We start from the raw sequence: 25,486 nt of genomic DNA, 5'->3' as shown, positions 1-25,486 counted from the left end.
ATTTTATTTTAGTAATTTGTTGAATACTCTTGCCATTTTAAGAAATCATTTTAGGAATCTCATGGAAAACTAAGTGTTACTGTTTTATAACATTCTATATTTGTTGTTTATGTTCACTTTTAGAAAGTAAAATTCAAAAATCCATTATTTGTTGTCATAGAAGAGAAAGAACAAAAGCAGTCACATTTTCAGGGTCTTGAAGCCCAGGATTATCCTCTGGAAACCAAAGGTGATTTGATAGAAGTTCAGAGTATTGAGCCTGAAAAGAGTATTGAGACAGATGTCCAGGCTGTTGATCTGGAGGTTCAAGCTATTGAGCCAGAATGCCAAGCCATTGAACCAGAAGTCCAGGCTTTTAAGACAGAAACTTGGAGTATTATGATAAAAGCCAGTAGCACTGAGATAGAAAATAGGAATATTGAGTTGAAAGCACAGGATTTTGTACCCGAAAACCAGGCCTTTCTGCCCAAATGTGAGGACCAAGATTCTCTACTCCAAAACCCCTATGTTCTCCCTAAAGACCAGAATATTCTACCCAAATATCAGGACCAGAATTTTCTGCATAGAAACCAGGATTTTCTACCCAGAGACCAGGATATTCTACCCAAATGTCAGGACCAAGACTTTCTACCTGATAAAGACCAGGATTTTCTATCTAGAAACCAGCATGTGTTCCCTGAAGACCAGAATATTCTACACAAATATCAGGACCAAGATTTTCTACATGATGACCAGGATTTTCTATGTAGAGACCAATGTGTTCTTCCCAAAGACCAGAATATTCTTCTCAAATGCCAGGACCAGGATTTTCTCCCTAAAGATCAGTACATTCTCCTCTCAGATGAGAATCTTCTATACAAATGTCAGAAGCAGGATTTTCCACTCAAAGATCAGGTAAAATGGAATGAAAAAGAGAGATAATAAGAATAAATAAACTATTTAGAGTTTGGATTGGGATTTATAAGGATTATATTGCAACTGATTTGGAGGTCCATAGTTGGAGAATATACTTTCTTTCTTGTTTTTTTTTTTCAAAGCTCCAGTGTTCATACTAAGCTTAAAATATTATCAGCATATTTTCCCTATCTGGACAATTTACTTTTTTATTTTTAATCTTCACTAGGAAAAATATATCTGGCAGCCATCATTGGCTTTGACAGTTGAAAGATGGAAAAAGGAGTGGCCCACAAGAACAGAACCATATCTTTCACATAGGTTCCAAGGCCAGCCCTCTACTGGGGATCAGTCAGAGCAAAAGGAGAAAGAGGATCAACAGGAAGTAAATTACTTAGGGTTGTGGTTGAGCTTTTATGGAATAGAGTAGTTTTTTATTTTATTCTCTAAGATGCCTAATCATATTCTGACCTCCGTGAAATCCAGAGTTCTCATTGAAGCATAAAATCTAAGTTAACCTGTCATTTTTAACTGATATTTTCTGTTTTTGGTTTTGGTTTTGGTTTTTTTTTTTTTTTTTTTTTTTTTTTTAGAAATCAAATTTGAACAGCCAGCATCACTTTTGATAGGTAGGCAAGGAAGAGAAGAGTTTCCTGTGGATATTGTATATCAGGATGTTATATGCAGTCATCATCAGTCCTCCATCAGGGCCAAGGTAGAATGGAGAAAAGGACAGAGACCAGCAAGAACTGAATGTTTAGGGATTAATTTGGAGCTTCAGATTTTATCCTCAGCTAAACTGTAGAACTGACTAAAAGCCTGGTTTTGGGTTTTATTTCATAATATTTCATATTACTCTTACTGGACAGTATATAGTTTGTGTTTTTTCTCTTTTAGAAAGTACATTTTCTGGAGCCATTTTCTGATGAGGAAGGGAGAGAAGACTTTTCTCTGGTGGGTTACCAGTGTCTGCCTCCCCAAACCCAATTCCAGGACTTCATCAAAAAGCAGGTAGACAACCCAGATGCCCTTCAATAGATGAATGGATAAAAAATATGTGGCATCTATACACAATGGAGTACTATGCAGCAATAAAAAATGACAAAATCATAGAATTTGCAGGGAAATGGATGGCACTAGAGCAGATTATGCTTAGTAAAGCTAGCCAATCCCTAAAAAACAAATACCAAATGTCTTCTTTGATATAATGAGAGCAACTATGAACAGAGCAGGGAGGAAGAGCAGGAAGAAAAGATTAACATTAAACAGAGACATGAGATGGGAGGGAAAGGGAGAGAAAAGGGAAATTGCATGGAAATGAAGGGAGACCCTCATTGCTATACAAAATTACATATAAGAGGTTGTGAGGGGAATGGGAAAATAAACAAGGAGAGAAATGAATTACAGTAGATGGGGTAGAGAGAGAAGATGGGAGGGGAGGGGAGGGGGGATAGTAGGGGATAGGAAAGGTAGCAGAATACAACAATTACTAATAGGGCATTATGTAAAATTGTGGATGTGTAACCGACGTGATTCTGCAATCTGCATTTGGGGTAAAATTGGGGGTTCATAACCCACTTCAATCTAATGTATGAAATATGATATGTCAAGAGCTTTGTAATATTGTGAACAACCAATAAAAAAAAAAAAGCAGGTAGAACAAAATGAAAGAGAGAAAGAATTGGGAGATAAAGTAGCTGGGTTTTTTTTTTTTCCTGCTGTTCATTTAAAAAAAAATTTTTTTTATTAGCTACATATGACATTACAATGATCTTGGCAATTCATACAAGTAACTGGGTTTTACAAATGCTGAACAACTGGTAACTTAAAATATAGAATCAGAGACTTTGGAGCTGTAAGGATATAATAATCTTTGCTTCCTTCTTACATTAGTGGGATTATAGTTCTAAGTCCTATCAGAACAATACTTCTGCTTCAAGAAGGATAGGCATAGAGTATTAAAGCCCAAACAGTTTGGTTTCTGCTGGTTTCTTTTTTTCTGTTCTGCCTTGAAGCTAATGATAGAAAATACCTTTGTCTACACTGATCAAATCGGTTCTGTAATTCAAAAGATTAATACATCAGTTAGACTCTTAATTTATCAGGATTATTCTCTAACTCTTGCTGAATCCCACAGTATTATCACAAGCATACTGTCCCTACATAAACAATGTAGGAAGAAGTAGCAAATCCTAAATTACTATAAAAGATTTGATGAATTTCTCAAGACTCTTTTTTTTTTTTTCTGTGGTTTGGGATTAAGAATTAAAGTTTTTAGAGTTGCATTAGAAGTGTAGCATCCTCATTCTTACCAAAACAAAATTAGGATATTCTTACTTGATGTTGTTTTCTTAGAATTCTCATGAAGCCTGAAGGATTATCACTAACATATCATTCTGTTTTAGATAATTTTTTTCTGTTTTTGTTGTTTCTTCAGAACATGTTTCTCAAGTAACCCTCACCTTTTAGGACAGAAGAGAGAGAGTAAGGGAGGAGTTGCCTCTGAGTATCATTAGTATGTTCCACCTAAGATCCAGGACCAAGCCTCCCCTGGAGAACAGGTGGAGCTGCATACTGAAAAAGGGCTATCACTTTCTAAAAGAGAAGACCAGTTACTTAAGATTGGACTGAGGTTTAGCAAGCTAACTTATGTGGGGGATACATAGACTTAAGGTCTCCAGTGTTAGGCTAAGAGTAATATGTCTCTAGTTATTTCAAAATGTACTAGAATAATTCTTTTTTTTTTTAATTTTTAGTTGTAGATGGACTACTTATTTATATGTGGTGCTGAGGATCGAACCCAGTGCCTCACACGTGCGAGGCAAGCACTGTACCACTGAGCCACAACCCCAGTCCCAGAATAATTCTTTTTTTTTTTTTTTTTTTTTTTTTTTTTTTTTTTAGAAAGAGAAGAGAGAGAGAGAGAGAGAGAGAAAGAGAGAAAGAATTTTTAATATTTATTTTTTAGTTCTCGGCAGACACAACATCTTTGTTGGTATGTGGTGCTGAGGATCGAACCCGGGCCGCAGGCACACCAGGCGAGCGTGGTACCGCTTGAGCCACATCCCCAGCCCCCAGAATAATTCTTAATTTGCTTTAAAATACTCCTAAAAAAAGCTGGAGAAGAGATAGATGAAAAATCAAAATGTTACTCATTGTTAAAGTTGAGTGATGGGTACCTTAGGATTTATTATTTCATTTTTTCCCTACTTTGGTGTTTTGAAAATTTTATGCTAATTATATGCACACATAGACCCCCTAACTGTTCTGTTATCCTTACTTAGTATTATACTCTGGGATTGTTACTGAAGTCTGTAATGTAACTAACCCTTGATTCTGTTTGGATAATCATTTTTTTCTTTGATTGTTCATTTAGAAAAGGTATGTCAAATAACCTGCATCTTTGGAGAAAATGGAGATTGGGAGAGGAATTGCTATTGGAGTCTCACCAGTATATTTCACCTAGTGATAGAGACCAAGCCTTTCTTGGAGAACAAGTAGTGCGAAATACAGTGAGAGTAGGTAGCGAGAGTAAATTGTTTAAATTTGGACTCAAGATTGACAGGGCAATGTGTAATTGCTTCAAGGATTTAGTGTTAAGGTTGGTAATAATGGGCAAAGAATATAATGTACTCTTGTTCTTAGATGTATCACACACGCCATTCTCATTGGTTTACTTTAGGCTTTTTCACTGAAGCTTTTACTTTTGCCACAGGCATGGTGCTCATCCTTGGGTAACTTATGTCAATGTTTATGTTGTCTTTTAGCACAGTAACTATGGGCAAGCATCACATGATATGACAGATGAGAAATGGAGAAGAGAGTTGCTTCCAGAGTACCACAGACATGGTTTACATAAAATCCAGGATCCTGGCTCTGCCAGAGATCAGGTAGAACACAGTATTGTAAAGAGTAAGCAGCAGAAAGCAAATTAGAGTTTTGTTTGGACTTGTCAGAGGTATATCACTAATGAAGATGATGATAGTGTTATTTTTTATTAATATTAGAAACATTATTATAAGTGACAGCTTGTATTCACAGAGCATTTATCATAGCCAAAATGGTTTTAGAAGTTTGTATGCATTATTCACAATGTCTCTGGGAGATAGATACTAAGATTATCCTTGTTCTATAGATGCGATATAAGATTGCTTTGTGTATAGTTAAGACCCTTAAGAGCGCAAAGAAATATAATATCTACTTTTATGCCATAATATATGAGAACATTTTGAACTACTTAGATTACTTTAGGGCTATTCCTAAAGCCTACAGTACTATCACTATTATTATATCACTGCTGACATAATTTGATATGTATTATTATCTTTTAGAGCTTAAACTTTAGGCAGCAGCCATCTGTTGGAACAGCTGAAAGATGCCAAGAGGACTTGCTTCTGAATCACCATCAGCATCCTGCACCCAAGCATCAGAGAGACACTTGCAGGAGACGACAGGTAGAGGAGACCATAGAGTATGAACTGTGGAATTCAGGCACCATTATCCATAACTCCTAGGCTGGGATGGTAAAGGTTGATAAAAAGGCAGATTTCTGTTTTATTTCATAGTGTACAAACCCAACCTTAAGATTATTTTAGAGCTTTTACTGAAACCTAGGAGATAGGAGCATTTTGTGCCTGTTCGGAAAAACTATATTTTATATTGATATTTATAAAAGTCCATTTCAGGTGGCCATTGTCTTCTTTGTTTGAAAAGGGAAGAAATGAGTAGTTTTTTGAGAGGGTTGCTATCCAGCATTTCCACACAATGACCAGGTCTAGATCTCTGTCAGTAAGTTGGAAGAGCAAATATCATCAAGAAATAAACTTGTAAAGTTTGGGCTGGAACTTGTTAGGGTTATGTTGTCTAAGGTTTCAGAGTCTCAAATTAAGAATTCTAGTTATTCAAGTCTTTTGCTCTTCTAGCATTCTGCTAAGATTTCTTCATGACTTAACTGAAGTCTAGTTCATTCCAATTAAAATTTTACCACTCTTCATAATTTCTGTTTTGTGCTTTCATATTATTTTAAAAACAAAGGCTTCAGGTAACTAGCACTGTTAGGCCACATGAAAGAGGTACAGAGAAATTTCCTCTTGGCCTTTTAAGATAGCAAAAATGAAGCACATGCCTATAATCCTTACTGAGGCCTGAGGCAAAAGAATCACAACAAGTTTTAGGTCAGCCTGGGAAATTTGGCAAGACCCTGCCTCAAAATAAAAATAAAAATAAAAAGGACTGGGAATGTAACTCTGGTGGAGTGCCCCTAGGTTCAATATCTAGTTATGCCCCCCCCCCCAAAAAAAAAAAAAAAAGAAAAAACAGAATGAAAAGAAAAGGCAGAAAGTAAAATTTGGGCTGAGGTTTCAGGACTGAACTGCTGCTCTTTTGTGACTTTTAGTTTGGGTTTATAAAGTTGGCCTAAAGGTATACTGTCATGTTTATTCAACATTGTCATTTATATAACCTGAACTGTGCCAGCATCTTGTCTACCTAATATCTTTATATCCTTTGCATATATATTTTTTTCTTTGTCTGGATAGCCTTCCCTTTTTCCTTCACAAATCTGATCTCTTCCTGTCCTTCAGTTTCAGTTTAAAGGTACCTCCTTAGAAGAGGCTGGCATGAACACCTTCTCAAAAATAGATTCCCTCTTCTTCTCTGTCTTTCCATTCTTTGTTTTCTTCTCAATGCAGAATAACTTGTAATTATTTGTTTATTTATTTACATATGTTCTTATTGGTCCATAGACTTCATGGAATACATGCCGCATCTTTTTTTTTTTTTAACTGTTGTATGAATAGCATTTGGCATAGTGCCTGGTACCTAGTAGTAAATATGTTTCAAATGAATTAGCCAGTCAGTCAAATATTTGTTAATCACCATTAGGTGTTAGCCATTAGTTAAGTACTAACTAGCAAAGATGCAGCTGGGAAGAAGACATAGCCAGCACTCAGATCTAAGACAATCTGAAGAAGAGAGACTGACACATAAGCAAATAGTTATGAGGCAACATAATAGTGATAGAGGATACATGCAGAGTATTCACAAAACATGTGAGAGGGGTTCCAACTTGTGACCATTCAATTCATTGTACTCCTTTGATGGTCCAAACCTCTTCCTCTTGTCCTGCCATATAAGCCCTGAAAATTGCCAACTCTGGAACAGTCCTTCCCTTTTTGCATTCCCAAATAATCCAACGTTATTGGAGAATACATTTTAAGAGTGTAGATTTAATATTGTGTTCATTCATAGCGTTTTCCATAGCTGGATTCTCAGTACTGCTTAGCATTTTTCTTACTTCTTCCCTGCCAGCTTTCTTTCCAGCACCACATTGTCTATTCTAAACCTTAAACACTCCTGAAACTTCTGCTGCACTTTCATATTCTCAGACTTTCTAAAGAAAATAGAAGCATTCATATCATAAATGCTTCAGCCATTTTCTTTCCTTCTTTCCTTTCCTCCTTCCTCCCTTCCTTGTCTTTTTTCTTTTCTTTTCCTCCCTCCCTCCCTTACTTTCTTTTTTTCATTTCCATTATTACCTATTCTTAACCATCTCAAAGGAAGAATTGTCTCTTAAAATTCTTATCCTGGATTCTCTTGCTTTTATTCTTAGAGCCTTGCTCCATTAAGTGTCTGCTCCACTTAAAAAAAAAAAAAAAAAAGTCTCCTTGAGTTTTATAGACGGTGATTTTGAACATGTATAATTTCTTCATGACTCTTCCATTTTTTGCTTTTTTCTGGTGCTGAGAATCAAATTTGGAGCTACACAATTGCTAGGCAGCACTGTACTACAGAGCTAAATATACCTCCCACCCATAATTATTCTGTTTTTGATACAAGTGTGATCATGTTATAAATAAAATTTTATGTGACCACTGCCAATTTCTTGAAAGAGTAAACCCTGTTTACTATCTCCACTTAACTATCCATTGGTTTCTCACTTTACTATAATCTGACATCTATCCCCACCAATACTCTTGAACTGTTCTTTTTTTTCCCTTGACTGTCCAACATTGCACAGGTGAGGGATTGGGTGTGTGAACTGTTCTTTACAAGGTTACCACAGGGTCTTCCTCATTAATAAAATGAGAATTTTCACTTTTTATGTTAGTGACTTCTTTATATTATTTGAAGCTTGTTGACTGCTTATTTCTTCTTGAAATGTTTCCTCCTTTCCTTTTTGTAACACCAGTCTCCAAATAAATTCTAGACATTCTTTCTTAGCCTTCTCTGCCTAAGTTTCTTTCTTGTTGGTGTTCTTTAGACTGTGTTTTGTTCTTCCCATCTCTTCTAACATTTTCTCTTTTTCAGTGATATTTTCTTTGGCTTCCGCTACTCCTTGTTATGGTGATTTTGAAATCTGTCTTTTGGATAGATCTCTCTTTACAATTCTAGGCTTCCTGCTACCTGTTGCTTCTCTAAACACCACAAATTTGTCAAACTGAAGGTGTTCAAAACTGAACATATCGCCTATTCCAAAGGAGTTTCTCTGCCCATTTAATCACACAAGCCAGAATCCTAGGCATTATCTTTACATTCCCTCTGCCTCAGCCTTAAGGTCCTGTGATTATACCAGGTTCTGGCAGTGTCTCATCTTAAACCTTTTTTTTCTTGGGGCAGAGGGTTGTACCAGGGATTGAACCCAGGGGTGCTTAACTCTGAACCATATCCCCAGCCCTTTTTTATATTTTATTTAGAGACAGGGTCTTGCTGAGTTACTTAGTGCCTCACTTTTGCTGAGGCTGGCTTGAACTCTCAATCCTCCTGCCTCAACCTTGAAAGCTGCTGGGATTACAGGAGTGTGCTACCACACTTGGCTGCAAAGTTGACTTTATTGGTTAATTATCTGGTAAATAAGGCATAGAGGAGTGAAGAAAAACAGAAATAGTGAAAAATAGACTCATTAGTGCTAAGAGCAAGTTAATCCATTTATTGGCTTTAGGTTTACAAATACCTGTTCGAGTCACTGCTTTAAATTCTTTTTGAGTATATAACCAACCATATATGAATTATTAGATCAGATAGGAATTGTTTTAATTTTTTTAGAAATTACCATGCTGTTTTGCATCATGACTGTATCATTTTACATTTCCACTAGCATGTACAATGTTTTTTTTTTTAATTTCTGTACATTTTCACAAACTTGTTATTTTCTGAGATTTTTTTCCTTTTCTCACATAATAGCCATCCCAACAGAGAAGTGATTTTTTTACTGTGATTTTGATTTGTGTTTTTCTAATGGTTAGGAAAGTTGAGCATCTTTTCAATGTTATTGGCTTTGTACATTTTCTTTAGAGAATTTCTATTCAAGTTCTTTGCTTACTTGCTTATTTATTCATTTCCCAGTACTGGGGATTTAACCCAGGTTATTATACCACTGAGCTACATCTCTATCCCTTTTTATTTTTTATTTTGAGACAGGGTCTGGCTTTGCCCAGGCTGGCCTAAAACTTGTCATCTTCCTGCCTTAGCCTCATGAGGGCCTACAGGTGTTTGCCACCATGCTCAAGAGCCTTGTCTTATTTTTAAGTCAGGTTGGTTGGTTGTTGACATATAGGAGTTCTATACATATTTTGGATATTAACCCTTTATGAGAAGTATGATTTACAAATATTTTCTCCCATTTCCTATGTGGCCTTTTCACTCTGTTTTAATGTACAAAAGATTTCAATTTTAGTGTAACCCAGTTTATCTACTTTTTCTTTTGTTATCTGTGTCTTTGATGTCTTATTCAAGAAATTGCCAAATTCAGTGTCATAAAACTTTTCTCCTGTGTTTCCTTTTGAGAATTTTATAGTTTCAGCTCTTATGTTTGTGTCTTTGATCTACTTTGAGCTAATTTTTGTATATTGTATATGATAAATACCTAACTTCGCTCTTTTGCACATGAATATCATTTTTTCCGATATCACTCTTAGTAGACTGTCTTTTCCCCCACTGAATGTTCTTGGCTTCCTTGTCTAGAACATTTGACCGTGTATGCCAGTGTTTATTTATGGAATTTCAATTCTATTCCATTGGTTTATCCATCTGTATCATATCAGTACCACCCTGTTTTTATTACTGTAGCTTTGTAATAAGTTTGGAAATCAGAGGTTGTGGATTTGCAGCTTTCTTTTTCAAGATTATTTGGCTATTGGTAGACTGTTGAGATCCTGTATTAATTTGAGGAAGGGTTTTCCAATTTACAAGAAAAAAAACACATTGGAATTTTATTAGGGATTGCGTTAAATCTGTAGAGTGCTCAGAAAATTATATGCCATAATATGACATTTCAGGCCTCAGAAGCAAGCCAAGCCCTGCAAAGCAAGTCTTTAATTTTTTCTGTTTCCAGTTTGCCCTTTCTGTTCCCCCAGGCAAACCATAGAAACTAGAATTTCTGTTCCCCAATGCAGATCACAGAAACTAGAAATACCTTTTCCAAAAGCAAGCCAGAAAGCCTAAAATTATTACTCTAATCTTTGCCTGCCTTTCTGTCATTGAACTGATGACCTTCCATGTCTTACAGTAAATCATAAGACTTCCATTTCAGATGGGGTTCTGCCCTATACTTAGGAGAATGAAATCCTACACAGTGACCAGGAAGAATCTGAGCAGATAGGCCTTTCTGGGTTTCCCCACTCAGTCTGTTAATTTTAGGTCATATTCTTTGTCTAGTCATTTCCATACTTCATTGAACCTAAGCATAAAAATCGATGGTTCACCTTAGGTCTTTGAGTCTTCATTCTGAAGGTTCTTGTGCACATAAAATTTTGATTAAGTAAATTTGTTATGCCTTTCTCTTGTTAACCCATTTTTTTTTTTTTATAGAGGCATTGGCCATGATCCTATGACAGGTGAGAAAAGATATTACCACTTTCCTCCCATCATTTCTTCCTGACATCATAACAGTAGTAGTAAGTCTTCTAGTCTGTGAAAACAAGTCTTCTTCTTTCAGCAATGTTTTCTAGTTTTCAGTGTAAAAAGTCTTTTGGGGAGAACATGGGGTGCTCTATCACTGAGGTACACTTCTAGCCCTTTTCAGTTTTTGAGACAGGGTCTTGCTAATATCTTGCAGAGGCTGGCCTCAAACTAGTGCTCCTCCTGCCTTAGACCCCTGAGTAGAGATTTGCTGTTATTTTTTTTTTTTTTCTGTAGAGAACTGACTTCTGCTTGGAGGACTCATGAATGGGCTGACAAAAGGGCAAAGCTTTTGTTTTGTTTATAGCAAAATGTTTATGGTCTGAGACTCAGGGCCAGGTCCAAATCCAGGCTCCATCCCTTTCTTTGTATAAATTATTTAACCTCCCATGCCTTTATTTCATCTACTGAGTGCTTGTAACAACACTGTAAATATGAAGGGCTATTGTGAGGATTGAATTATTGAATACTGACTGTGTGGCACAGAGTTAAATGATCATTATTTCTGTGTTCCCAGCCCTAGAACATCTTACCTTACTTGGTCTGTTGGTGGGGATTGAAAAAAATATTAGCTGAATGAATGAATGAATGATGAGAACAGTCCAGTAGAGAGAACTCTAAATGGACAAGTGTACATAATTAATACCAGGAGAAATTATAGATAATGTAGATGCTTGGGTCCTTACCTTGGCTTCTTGACTCCTTCTCTTCCTGGTCCTCTTCTACCTTACTCTGGAGTCTATTCTGTTTCTCTTGAGCTCCTCCTTCTCTGCTCAACCTCCTAATATCAGAATGTCCTAGAGATTAATTTCCTAAATTTTTTTTTCTCTTTAGTACTATTATAAATGTTCTTATCTTCTTAAATTTCGTTTTGGACCCTTCATTGTTACTGTATAGAAACAACTAATTTTTTAAATTTTTGTGGTACTGGGTATCAAATCTAGGGTCTCACTTTACACTGAGCTAGATCCCTAACACCAATATAACTGATTTTTATGGTGATTTTGTAATCCTGCAACTTTGCTGAACTTGTGTACTACTTCTAACAGTTCTTTTGTGAAATCTTTAGGGCTTTTATAGGCACATTTTTATCAAACCCTAACCATTTTGTCAAATGATTAATATACATAACTTTGTTTTATAGATATTTCTGTTTAAAGACACATTACTTAATACATACCGTTGATCCATTAAGTTTGATCTCAGCTAGTAGCACCATTACTCATGCCTGAATGCAGCTTATCTAACACACATTTTCTCTATAAGCACATCACAGCCTTTGTTGGGTACTGTGAATTTAAACCACATCACAGCCTTTTGTGCTTAGGAATATTAGTATGTCAGCACTATTTCTGGGACCTTCTTAAAACAGTGGAATCACCCATAAAAAGCAAAAAATACAAAAAACATGGCACTAAGTAGAATGTAAAAAAGGATACTTGTGGCCTGGGCATGTAGCTCAGTGGTAGAGTGCTTACCTAGCATGGGCAAAGCCCCAGGTTTGATCCCTAGCAAAAACAAACAAGAAAAGACACATTTTTTTACAATATGAAAACAGAAAAAGGCAGAACATCTCCTATTGGACTTCAGTTGTCAACATGCTTGTTGGATTACTCAGATTTTCATGGCTATTCATGTCTGCAAAGGTTTGCCTAGCATTCTGAGTACTGGTATTACATATAAATTTTAATGAATAGGAAAAGTTAGCAAATATGCAAAAAATGATGATTAACTGCAATTCATAAACCATACAACTGACCTATTTAAAGCATGAAATTCAGTGTTTTTAGTATATCCACAGGGTTATGTAAATATCTCCACAATCAATTTGGGAACATTTTATTTATTTATTTATTTTGATAGTGGGGATTGAACTAGGAGTGCTTTACCCCTGAGCTATATCCCCAGGTTTTTAATTTTTTTTTTTTTTTTGAGAGAGGGTCCTAATAAGTTGCTGAGGCTGGTTTCCAACTTGCAGTCCTCCTGCCTCATTCTCCTGAGTTGCTGGGACTACAGATGTGTAACTTGAGTTTTTATCATCTCCAGAGAGTCCAATTCCCAGTATCAGCTATTACGCTTTTCCCTTAGCCCCACCTCTAGCCCTCACAACTACTAAGCTATTCTTTTTCCATAAATTTTCTGAATCTGGTCATTCCATTTAAATGAGAACATGTAATATTTGGTCTTTTGTGACTGACTTCTTTCACTTAACATAATGTTTTCAAAATTCATTGATGTTATAGCATATAGTAAGACTTTATTCCTATTAATTGCTGAATAATTCCATTTTGTTTATATAGCACATTTTACTTATTCATTCATTGATTACATTTGGCTTGTTTCTCTTTCTTATGAATAATGTTGCTGTGAACCATTTGCATACCTGTTTTTCTATGGACTTATGTTTCATTTTTCTTGAGTATATACTTAATAGTAGAATTGCTGGGGCAAATGATAATTCTGTGTTTATTAACCTTTTGAAGAACTAGCAAACTTATTTCCAAAGTGGCTGCAACATTTTTTGTTTCCATTAGCAGTGAATGAAGGTTCACATTTTTTTGCATCCTCACCAGCACTTGTTTATTTTTTTGTTTCTGGTTGCAGAGAACTGAACTCAGGAAGTCTTGCTGCCAGGCAAACACTCTACCAGTTCCCATATCTTCATTTAAAAACAAATTTATATATATATATATAAGTTGTTAGACACAGTACCTTTATTTATTTTATTTTTATGTGGTACTGAGGATCAAACCCAGTGCCTTGCACATATTAGGTGAGCACTCTACCACTGAGCCACAACCCCAGCCCCCCATGTCTTCATTTTAAATTATTTTTCATTCATATGGGTGTGAAGTGCTGTCTCACTGTCCTTTCAGTTTACATCTTCCTGATGGCTAATGGCATTGAGCACCTTTTCATGTACTTATTGACCATTTGTATATTTTTGGAGTATTGTTATTAGATACTATATCCATTTTTGTAATTGGGTTATTTGAGTTCTGATCATTGAGATATGAGAGTTTTAAAAAAATGTTTTATTAATGCATTATAACTATACATAATAGTGGGGCTATTTTTCTCCATTTCTATCCCCAGTACCTTCCCTTTCCTTCCCACTTCCCTCCCTCAATTCCTCTTCCTCTACTCATCTCTTTCCTGCTTATTTTTTAATTGGCATATTATAATTATACATAAAAGTGGGATTCATTGTGATATATTTATACATGCATAATTTGGTTGGTTTCATTTCCCAGTGCCTCCCCTTTCCTGCCCCTCCATCTCTTTCTTTTATTCTACACTCATGAGAGTTATTTTATTTTATTTTTGGTATTGGAGATTGAACTCTGGGGCACTAGACCACTGAGCCACATCCCCAACCCTATTTATATTTTATTTAGAGACAGGGCCTCACTGACTTGCTTAGCATCTCACCATTGCTGAGGCTGGCTTTGAACTCGTGATCTTCCTCCCTCAGCCTCCTGAGCTGCTAGGATTACAGGCGTGTGCCACTGTGCCCAGTGAGAGTTCTTAATATGTTTCCTTTTTAGATTCAAGTTTTGCAATAAGTTCCACCACTTTGTAGATTGGTAGATTGTTTTTTTCACTTTTTAAAATGGTTTCTTTATAGCACAAGTCTTTTTTAGGTCTAAGTTATTTACTTTGGCAGCTTATGCTTTTGATTTCATATCTAAGAAACCATAACTTAACCTGGGGTCTTGAATATGTACTTCTCTTTGTTTTTCTAAGAATTGTTCTAGGTGTTACATTTAGGTCTATGATTCTTCGAGTTAATTTTTGTATGTGGTATAAGGAAATGGTTCAACTTTATTTTTTGGCATTTGAATAACTGGTGTTTCAGCATCATTATTGAAACACATTTGTTTAAAAGACTGTTGTTCCCATTGAATTTTCTTGGCATATTGTAAAAAATCAGTTGATTATAAATATGTGTTTACTTTTGAATTGTCAGTTCTATTCCATTGATCTATGTCTATCCTTATGCCAGTGAAATCTGTCTTGATTACTGTGGCTTTGTAATGAGATGTTGGGAAGAGTCCTCCAGTTTTGTTCTTTTTTAAGAGTGTCTCAGCTGTTCTGGGTCCTTCACATTTTCATAGAAATTTTAGGATCACCTTGTGAATTTTTGCAAAGAAGGCAGCTGAAATTTTGGTGGAAATTATGTTAGATTTGTTGATCAGTTTAGGGAGTACTGCCATCTTAGAAATATTAAGTCTTCTAGTCTATGAATGTGGAATATCTTTCCATTTATTTAGGTGTCTTTTTAATTTCTTTCAACAATGTTTTGAATGTTTCAGAGTATAAATTTATATTTCCTTGTTAAATTTATACCTGTTTTGTAGTCTTTTTGATGGTATCGTCAAGAACGTGTCCTTAATTTTGTTTCCAGATTGTTCATCACAAATATAGAAATTCAATAGATTTTTACATATTGATCTTTTACCCTCTAACCTTGCTGAAAGATAAATAACTTTTAAACTAAAGAGATAAAAATTTTAAACATTATTTCTAAAAGGTTAGAGATCACAGTTTGGCCCATATAATTTCCAAGTAAGTATACTAACTTATAAAGTTTGGCTAGTAAATATGATGGGAAATTAGGCCCAGTGTTCTCCATGCCATCCCAATCAATTGATATGTTTCCAGACTCTTATTCTGAATTCATGCTCATCAAGAGAGTTATGTAGATTGAATGTGATTATACATTTGATATACTAAGGGATCTTGTACCTGGATTCAAGTCCAAGCATAATATGATAGTATGATTTCAAATGACCACTTTTAAAGAACTTCTATTCTGAACCTTTTGATTTGTTATTTGTTCATTCATGATTTTTATCTGAAGCCTTTTGTCTATTATTTTTCTCTTTTTCATTTTTTGGTTGGTTGGTTAATTCATTCTGAAACTATTTTCTTTCTTTCCTTCCTTTTTGCTTTTACTCTTTTATAGCTGGAAGTTTGAGGGGAAAAGAATCAAAGGGTTCATATGGCTAGCTTTTAGTAATTTTGTCACTGTGTGACTGGATTCTTTAACAGGTTTATAATGATTATCAGTCAGGACCAAGCAATGAATTCCAAACTCCATTGGCATTTCAGTCTGGAGTAGATAAAGAGGAAGACAAGAAAGAGGTATGTACCGATGTTGCTTTTGAACATTATTATTTCTCTAGTGATGCTATATATGAAATTAGAAACAGTTTCTGTGTCTTAATAGAGCTAATACTACAATTCCAAAGAAGTTGCTTGAGTATGTCAAGCTTGTCTTTCAAGTTCCTAGGATTTAGGGTGCATTGATGTGAAGTCAAAGAGCTGATCCAAGTAAATTTCTCCAGCTATTATATATTTGCCACTATAACTTATTTAAATGAACATTTTAAATTTATGATTTCCTTTTTTTCCCCCCTTTCAACTTAAAGTTATTTTAAACTAATTGTTCTTAACCCTATCCTTGTACCAGAACCAGATATGGACCTTTTTTCCAAATCCTTATGCTTGCTGGGCATGGTGGCACGTGCCTGTGACCCCCAGCAGCTTGGGAGGCTGAGCGGGAGGATTGCAAGTTCAAGGTCAGCCTCAGCAGCTTAGTGAGACTCTGTTTCAAAAATAAAAAAATAAAAAGGGCTGGGAATGTACCTCAGTGGTAAAGCACCCCTAGGTTCAATCTCCAGTAGCCCTCCCCCCAAAAAAAAATCATATGCCTGGATTTGTAGATATACAGAATGTAGATATGTAGTATGCAGAATCAGTATCTGAAAAGGTAGGGGTTTTTTTGTTTGTTTTGTTTTTAATGTGTTTTAAAAAAATACCAATGGTGGGGCTGGGGTTGTGGCTCAGTAGTAGAATGCTTGCCTCACACACATGAGACACTGGGTTCGATCTTCAGCACTGCATAAATATAAATAAATAAAATAAAGATATTGAATCTATGTACAACTAAAAAAACTTTTTTTTAAAAAATACCATTGGTGATTCTGATGCATCTTCAATCTGAGAATTGCTATTTAAACTTTATTTTTTCTTTTTTTCTTTTTTTTCCTCCCTTTGGTACTGAGGATTGACCCCAGAAGCAGTCTCTTTCTGAGCTACATCTATTGCCCATTTTATTTTATTTCAAGACACAATCTTGCTAAGTTGCTTAGGATAGCCTCAAAATTTTAATCTTCCTGCCTCAGCCTTCCAAGTAGCTGGGATTATAGGCATGCTCCATCACGTCCAGCCTATTTAGACATTTAATAATTTATACCAAAAAGTTGTGCACTGCCCTACCATATGCATAGATATGCTTTAGCCATTTGAGTAGCCTGTGTCCTTAAAAGAGAATATATAAATTCAGAGCTATGAACAGATCCACACAGTATAGTAGCACTTACTTTACTAAACTTGTTCAATTTATGAGTGTGATACTCTGATGTACTTCAACCCTTCTATTCCCCTCCCTGCCATGTCACGCTGGGCTTAGAGTATGTTTTTGTGATGTAATTCTAATTTTGAAAGGTTAAAGGAACCTTGTTCTGTTACAAAATAACTCCTACTTTCTTTCTGTTGCCCTGCTTTTATGGTACTTAGTACTTGGGAATATAGGGTAAATATGCTATCTATTAAATATATTAAATGTAATCATTTCATTAAATATTTCATAAATATGGCTTATATTAAATATAATCATTTCATTAAGTACTATTAACAAGGGATTGTACTAGTGGCAAACGAAATTAGTGTTGCTATCAACTTCTTTTTAGCGTCAAAAGCAGTACCTGAGACACAGAAGACTTTTCATGGATATTGAGAGAGAACAAGTAAAAGAACAAAAAAGACAAAAGGAACAAAAGAAGAAAATTGAAAAGTAAGTTCTTTGATTTGATCCTCATTCTGAGTCTTAAATTACCTGTTAAGATGTTTTTGGAGACTATTTTAGAAATAATCAGGTATAGGTTATCGATGTACCTCAGTGGTGGAGCATGTGTTTAGCATATACAAGGTCCTAAATTCAATCCCCAGCAACATACCCCAAAGGAAAAAATAGAAAGAATTAGGCAATGATATTGCCTTCCAATTCATACTGGAAAACGACTATTTTTGATCTGGGTAGAGTACTGAAGATGGTTAACAGCTTTGCAGTTTTTGTTTGAGTTTTTGATAGATTTATTTTTTTAGAGCAATTTTAGCTCATAGCAAAATTGAACAGAAATAGAGTTCCCATATACCTTCTTTTTTCCACACATGCACATCTTTCTGCACTAGTACAGTTTGTTACAATTGATGAACCTTTATCAACACATTATTATTATTACCTAAAGTCCATATTAGCATTAGGATTCACTCTTGGATTTATATTTGATAAATATATAATGATTATGTCCATATACATCATACAGAGTAGTTTCCTCTGTGCTCTGCATGTTTCTCCCTGTCTCTCTCTTATATCCTAGCAACAACTTATCTCTCTACTGTCTGTGGTTTTGCCTTTTCCAAATATGTTATATCAGAATGTTATAATGGAATCATATAGTATATCCAAACATTTTCGGATTGGTTTTTCTACTTGGTAATATGTATTTAAGATTCTTCCATGCCTTTTTATGGCTTGCTAGCTCATTTCTTTTTAGCACTAAATAATGTCCCATTGTCTGGATGTATCATAGTTCAGTTATCCATTCACCCACTAAAGAATATCTTGGTTGCTCCCAAGATTGTCAGTTAAGAATAAAGCGACTATAAACATCTATGTGCAGGTTTTTCTGAAGCCATGTTTTCAGCTCATCTGGGCAAATTCCAGGGGGTGTGATTGCTAGATCATATGGAAAGAGTATGTTTATGGAGAGAATGTGTTTTAGCTTTGTAAGAAACTGCCCAACTGTCTTCCAGTGTGGCCCATTTTTGCATTCCCACCAACAATGAAAGAGAGTTCCTGTTGCTCCACATCCTTGCCAGCATTTGGTATCATTAGCATTTGACTGTTCTAATAGGTGTAAGAATAGTGGTATCTCATTATTGTTTTAATTTTCACCTGCCTCAGGATCTATGACATGGAGCATCTTTTCATAGGCTTATTTGCTATCTGCATATCTGTGGTGATACATGTAATGTCTTTTGCTTATTTTTGTTGTATGTATGTATTTATTATGTGTGTATTTATTATGTGGTACTGGAGATTGAACCCAGAGCTTTGTACATGCTAGTCAGTGCCCTACCATCCACAACTCCCTCTTGCCTGTTTTTAAATTGGGTTATTCGTGTTCTTATTTTTGAGTCTTAAGTTCTTTATATATTTTGAATAATAGTTCTTTATCAGACAGATATTTTGAAAATATTTTCTCTCAGTCTGTGGCATGCCTTTTCATTCTCTTGACAATATCTTTTGCAGAACAGAGGTTTTTAATTTAATGAAGTCCATCTTATAATTCTTTTTCATGGATTGTGCCTTAGGTGTTATCTTTAAAAAATCATTGCCATAACCCAAATCACCTAGATTTTCCTCATATATTAATTCTAGAAGTTTTATAGTTTTGCATGTTACATTTGTCTATTCCTTTTGGGTTAATTTTTGTGAGAAGTGTAAGGTCTGTGTCTATAATTTTGTTTGTTTGCATATCTATGTCTGGTTGTTCCAGTACCATTTCAAAGATAAGTTGACTATGTTTACATGTTTCTATTTTATAAATCTTTTCTGTTCTGTTCATCTGTTTGACCATTCTTTTGCAATGCCAAATGTCTTGATTACTGTGACTGTGTAGTAAGTCTTTAATTCAGGTACTTTCAGTCCTCTTTGTTCTTCTCCTTTAATATTATGTTGGATCATTTGCCACTGGAGATCAACTTGAGAATCAGTTTGTCTGTTCCACAAAATGCTGGGATTTTTATTGGAATTGTATGAATCATCAGATCAAGTTGGGAAGAACTGACATCTTACCTATTTTTAGCCTTCCTATCAGGGATCATGAACTATCTCTCCATTTGTTTTCTTTGCTTGTGATTTCTTTCATCAGTTTTATAGGATTGTTCATATAGATCTGGTACATATTTTATAGATTCATACCTAAGTTTTTCACTTTTTTGGATACTAATATAAATGATATATTATTTTAAATTCTGAATTTCACCTCTTCTTTTTGTATGTTAACCATGCTGTTATTGTGGGATTTTTTGTTTTGTTTCATTTTTTGTGGTGCTGGGGATTGAACCCCAGGGCTTTGTGCTTGCAAGGCAAGCACTCTACCAACTGATGTATATCCCTAGCCTTCTTATTGTTAATTGTGTTTTTTAAGTCATTCTTTTGCAATTTCTAAGTGGCCATGTCATCTGTAAACAAAGACAGTTTTATTTCTTCCTTCCAAATCTGAATACCTTCTATATCCTTTTCTTGTCCGATTGTATTATCTGAGTCTTCAGCACAGTGTTGAAAAGGAATGATGAGAGGAGGCATCCTGTGTTGTTTATGATCTTAGCAGGAAAACTAATAGTTTCTCCCCACTAAGTGTGATGTTAGCTGTGAATTTTTTTGTAGATGTTTTTTATTAAGATGAAGAAATTCTTTTCCCTGGTTTCATTTTTATTTTGTTTTGATGCTGGGGATTAAACTCAGAGGCTCACGCATGCTAATCATGTTGATTATGCTTTATCACTGAGCTACATCCCTAGCCAGGTGTTTTGTATTATACAGATTTTTTGCTGAATTCCTCTCGGAACTCAACCCCAGTTGCCTTCATAGGACAACTTGACTTTGAAACAATGCATAAAAAGTTATAATAAAGCTGGGCATAGTGACACTGTCTATAATCCCATTGACACTAGAGGCTGAGGCAGGAGGATTTTAAGTTTGAGGCCAGTCTTAGCAACATAGTGAGGCCCTAAGCAACTAAATAAGACCTAAAGGGCTGCAAAGTAGTGGTAAAGTGCCCCTAGGTTCACAATCCCCAGTACTTCCTCTCCCAAAACAACATTATAATAAAATCTCATGGGTTGAATGTGAAGATTCATGTGGTCAGATGTCATTTACCTATTATAAGAGACTAAGCAATTGCCAGTATGTGAAAATACTCCGAAGGTTGTGAAGTGCTTTAAAATATAAGACGATAATATAATAATCTTTAATAGAAATTGCTATTCAGTTTCTTGTGAAGTGTTAGAATGGATTCAAATAGCCTGATAGGTAGTCTTTGGATCTAAAAGTTTCCTAATTTTTTTTAACGCTATTTTCACTCAATGAAAGGAAATTAACCTTTTATTTAGTAACCTTTTTCTTTTCCAGTATTAATAAGTTTTTCTTCATCTTAGTGGATGAATATTTGTGTAATAGAAGTAGTCTTTATTTAGAAGAATTTTTTTTTAAAAAAAAAAGTAGTAGTAGTACTGCCCTTAATGTTGCAACATGGCAAAGGAAATGTTTATTGAATTATTTTTAAGTACTTTCACTTTTATTTTCATTTATTTATAGTTTATTTACATGATCATTCAGTCTTTCCTCTTAACATTTGTAGGGCTGGGCTAGAGACAAACTGCAAACTTACATAATTAGATCTAAGTATTTAAAGGTCATAAACTGAGCCATAAACTGTTAAATGAATTATGTTTTCCTACCTTGACAAATATGATTTAATTATGACCTGGAAGATCAGGTTTTAATTTATAATTATTGAAGGCCTCTGAATTACATGCAGGAACATGATAGTATAAGAAGAGACAGCCTCAAGCCCTCCCCATTTTTCTTTCTGCTCATTGCTTTATTTCATACCTTAAAGAATCTTAAATACATGTATGTTAAGCCCAGCCCACATATCCAAGTTCTGAGCACATGTCCTGCAAATATTCATCCCTTAATATTCCACTGAACCTAGGTATTCACATCAGAGATGCAGTCTGCTCTCAGGAAGACCTATGTGGGGAACAGGACTATCTAGGCCTTGAAAATGGAAAGTTGAAATACAGAACTCCAGGGGCCTCAGTACCTGGAGCAGAGTCTAGAAGAGCAGGCATAGGCTTCAGGTAAGCTTTTCCCCCTACCTGATGAGTCTCTGTGGCCTATGTAAAGTAGTGTGGCCAGAGGAAGGCAAAAGCAGGACTGTCAAAACTACGTGCTCCAAGGCAGGTACTCCTTTCTTATCCAGGTCTAAGACTGATTTTGCATTTATTTAGAAAACATTAATTTCACATTTTCCTTATCATAGGCACTCTACTACACTCAGTTGATATAAAGATAAACAAAATATATTTGCACTTCTTGAAATACTCAAATTTTAAGTTTGGTAAGGTGACTGAGAAACATGTATGCAAAGAAATAATATAATTTGTACAGTTGGAGAAGTAGGTACAGGGTCCATAAGCACATAAAAGAAGGAATTACTGATTCTATCTGGGGAGTTAGAGAAGTAATTATATTTCATCTGGGTCTAAGTAGATAAATATATGTTTATTGGTGATGAGGATAAGATTAGTAGATTAGAAAACCAACAGAGTCAGGGTGAAAGGAAATAACATGAGCATTTCTGCAGTTTTGGAACTTAAAAGGGCCTTTATATGTTATCTTATTCTGTACTTTTCAATAGCAAAAACCTTTGATTGAGAATCTACTACATGCCAGACACTCTACTGTTATTTTGAGAAAATAAAACATGCATACACGGCAAAATAGTGGTTCATAGCATGGATTAGAGACAAATCGACTTAAATTTGGATGTACCCCTTATTGGCTATGCAACCTTAAACCTTAATATTCTTAATTATAAAATGGGGCCAGAAATGGTGGCATATACCTTAATCCCAGCTCTTCAAGAGGCTAAGGCAGAAAGATCTCAGGTTTGCAGGCAGCCTGGGCAATTTACCATTTCCCTGTTTCAAATAAAAAAATAAAAAGGGAGGGCTGGGGCTGTGGCTCAGTGGTAGAGAGCTTGCCTCGCAAAAAGGGAGGGCTGGGGCTGTGGCTCAGTGGTAGAGAGCTTGCCTCGCACATGTCGGGCACTGGGTTCAATCCTCAGCACCACATAAAAATAAATAATAAAAAAAGTATTAAAAAAATAAAAATAAAATAAAAAGGGATAGGTATGATGGCTCAATGGTAGAGTGCCCTTGGGTTCAATCTCCAGTAGTGCAAAAAAATTTTTTTAAAATAATATTTAAATAAATAAATAAGTAAATGTATGTAAAGTTCTTAGCATTGTATCTGCATTTAATAAAAATCACAATAAGAAGTACTATTACTTCCATGATAGTGGAGGGGGGTGGTGATTAATAGGATCATCAAGGGAGAATAGAAAAATGAATATATGTAGGCCAGATTTATCCTACTATTATCTAAAAATCTTTTAGCCATATTTTTATATGATCTGCATTAAAAAATTCTTTTAATTCTTTATGCCCTTTATAGAAATATTTTCAAGCTCATCAGGTTAAAGACAGAATGGAAATTTAGTTTAGTTCATTTAAATGAAGCTAATACACCCCTACTGAGGGTATTTTATGTCGAACCTAAATCTTCTCATGAGATGCCTACCACATGGCTCAGTCAGTAGGGGATTCTTTAGCAGTACTACTGATCTTTGAAAGCTTGTTTGCTTAAGGCCTTTTTTTTTTAATTCCCATTTCTTGCTAGATAATATTTTTCTTTTTAGATTTATATTCTTGACCTCAGAAAAAGGTCTGATTATTACAGAAGGGCTCTGATTATTACAGATGGTATCAGAAGACTTAAAATTGTGTTTGATAGTTGGCAAATAATTAAACTTTTTACTTTTTCCTTCTTGAAGAAACTAAATCACTTATGTCTTCTTTATATAGAGGTTATATGATTTAATTTGAAAACAAAACTCATTTTACCAGTATTTAAAAATATTAGTAAACAGGAATGATAACTGCTTTACCTCTTTCAGTTATTATAAGAATTAAACAACATGGTTCCATTAGTTTATTAAGTAACTATAATTGGGTTTTCTACTACTTGGTAGACGTACTAGATTTAGGATGTAGAAGAAATAAAAAGCATGATCCCAGTCTTCAGGGAACTGGTTAAATAGATTTGATTGATTAGTGGAGAAGAAGATAAATAAATAGATAATTATAATACTTTATATTAAAGTCCTAGCTCTGCTACCTGACAGCTATGTGACTTTGGGAAAGCTAACTCTGCAATCATCAGTTTCCTCTTTGTAAAATAAGGGTAATAATGCTACATAGCTCATAAAGTTGCTGTGAGGATTAAATGAAGTAGTATGTAAATGTGGTTAATACAATATGTAAATGTGCTTAACTTATCTGGCACATAGTATATGTTCAGTAAATGTTAATTGCTACTCTTTTCATTAGAAGAAAAAATTCAAGAATATGTGGGAGAATGTGGTTAGAAACCAAATTTGAAGGTACATAGTGTCAGAAGGAAAGGCAAGACTTCCTGAAATGAGTTTTGAGCTATTAATAGGAATGGCATAAGACAAAGTAGGGATTAGATTGAAGAAAGAGTGAACAGAAAATTCTAAGCAAAAGAAATAGGCCTGCCAAAAGCAATGATTTGTAAGAGAACATGACACTTCTGAACTTGATGTGATTAGAACTGAAGAAATGGCAGAAGTGAGCTTTAAGAAATAAGGAAAGAAAAGATCATAAAGAGATTAGTATGTATGAAGAAGGACTTTATACAGAAAAGGTTCAGAGCCCATTAGAAAGCATTGTAGGAATAGATGTGACTAAATGTGAGGAGATTATTGAAGTAATATCCTTAGAGAAGAGAATGAAATTAATTATTTTAAAAACATATTAAACCTTTACTGTGTGTCCACTGCTTTCCACAGATTATTCTCATTTAATCAGTACAACCCTGCAAGGTAGTAGTAGCTACCATTTGGAGAATGTTTACAGTGTTGAGTCTTCAGAGGCATTAGCCCATTTAATCATTAATTATCTTATAAGGTAGATTTTATTGTTCTTTTTTATTTTATAAATGCACAAATGAGCTTCAGAGAAATTAGGTAATGGGATTTAATCTCATATTTGACTCCATCACCTTAACTTTTAAAATCTGTAATGTGTCCTGTCACATAAGTCAAGCAAAAGTGGCAAAGAATGGGAAACAGTTTTAAGAACTGTTAAGAGAGCTAATAGGATTTTGTCTGAGGAGAATTTAAGGATAAGTCCCAGATTTATGGCTCCTGCCACCAGATAAATGGGGTACTGCTATTAAACAGATTTGCTAGGAAGGAGGTGGAGGTGGAGAGGATAAGTTTAGATTGGAGCATATTGGGTTTGAGGTACTTAAAGGAAATCCAAGTAGAGAGTCCAGTAGAAAATGTTTAATTATTCTTAGTAGTGATTTCTGAAATCACTAAGGAATAATACTGTCAGAATCAGGGATCAGGAGACAGAAACAAGACCAGCAGGCAAAGATTTAGACTATACTAGATTAGGCCTTAATCCTATTGTGTTAACAAGGCAGATTTCTTCTGTCTCCTTGAGAAGTCATTTTTCTGACAGAGCACCTCTTTCACTACTAATGTATGTGCATCAGTTTTATATTGTTCACAAAGGAAGAATCCATGGAATAAAAAGATAGCCCTCAGTTTTGGTTCTAGTCTCCATTTTAGTTAACTTTGGAAAGGGTAGTGTTATGGCATTCTATGGAAGATGACTGAAAGACAAGAAGAATTTATAGGTTGTTGGAATTATAGGAATATATTTTTATATTCTCTTATAT

At 34.9% G+C, this 25,486-nt stretch overlaps 1 protein-coding gene across 3 annotated transcripts in view; it reads left to right on the top strand.

Annotated features, from left to right (window-relative positions):
- CCDC15 (coiled-coil domain containing 15) overlaps positions 1-25,486 on the top strand; it is an 88,397-nt gene that overhangs the window by 20,640 nt on the left and 42,271 nt on the right. For 2 of the 3 annotated variants that reach the window (XR_014020366.1, XR_014020367.1), the window contains exons 7-12: positions 124-894; positions 1,792-1,905; positions 5,226-5,348; positions 15,847-15,939; positions 17,550-17,653; positions 21,645-21,792. Coding sequence is in view for 1 of the 3 variants with exons in the window: in XM_081278794.1 (XP_081134920.1) it covers positions 124-894; positions 1,792-1,905; positions 5,226-5,348; positions 15,847-15,939; positions 17,550-17,653 (1,205 nt within the window). In the remaining 2 variants the exon portion in view is untranslated. The remainder of the gene's footprint in view (positions 1-123; positions 895-1,791; positions 1,906-5,225; positions 5,349-15,846; positions 15,940-17,549; positions 17,654-21,644; positions 21,793-25,486) is intronic. The other variant, XM_081278794.1, reaches the window with a different exon arrangement.

This window comes from Spermophilus citellus (assembly GCF_964194105.1).
Source record: "Spermophilus citellus genome assembly, chromosome: 2".
NCBI classification, from domain to species: domain Eukaryota; kingdom Metazoa; phylum Chordata; class Mammalia; order Rodentia; family Sciuridae; genus Spermophilus; species Spermophilus citellus.
Note: the sequence above shows the minus strand (reverse complement) of the source record. Positions and strands in the feature narration are given on the sequence as shown.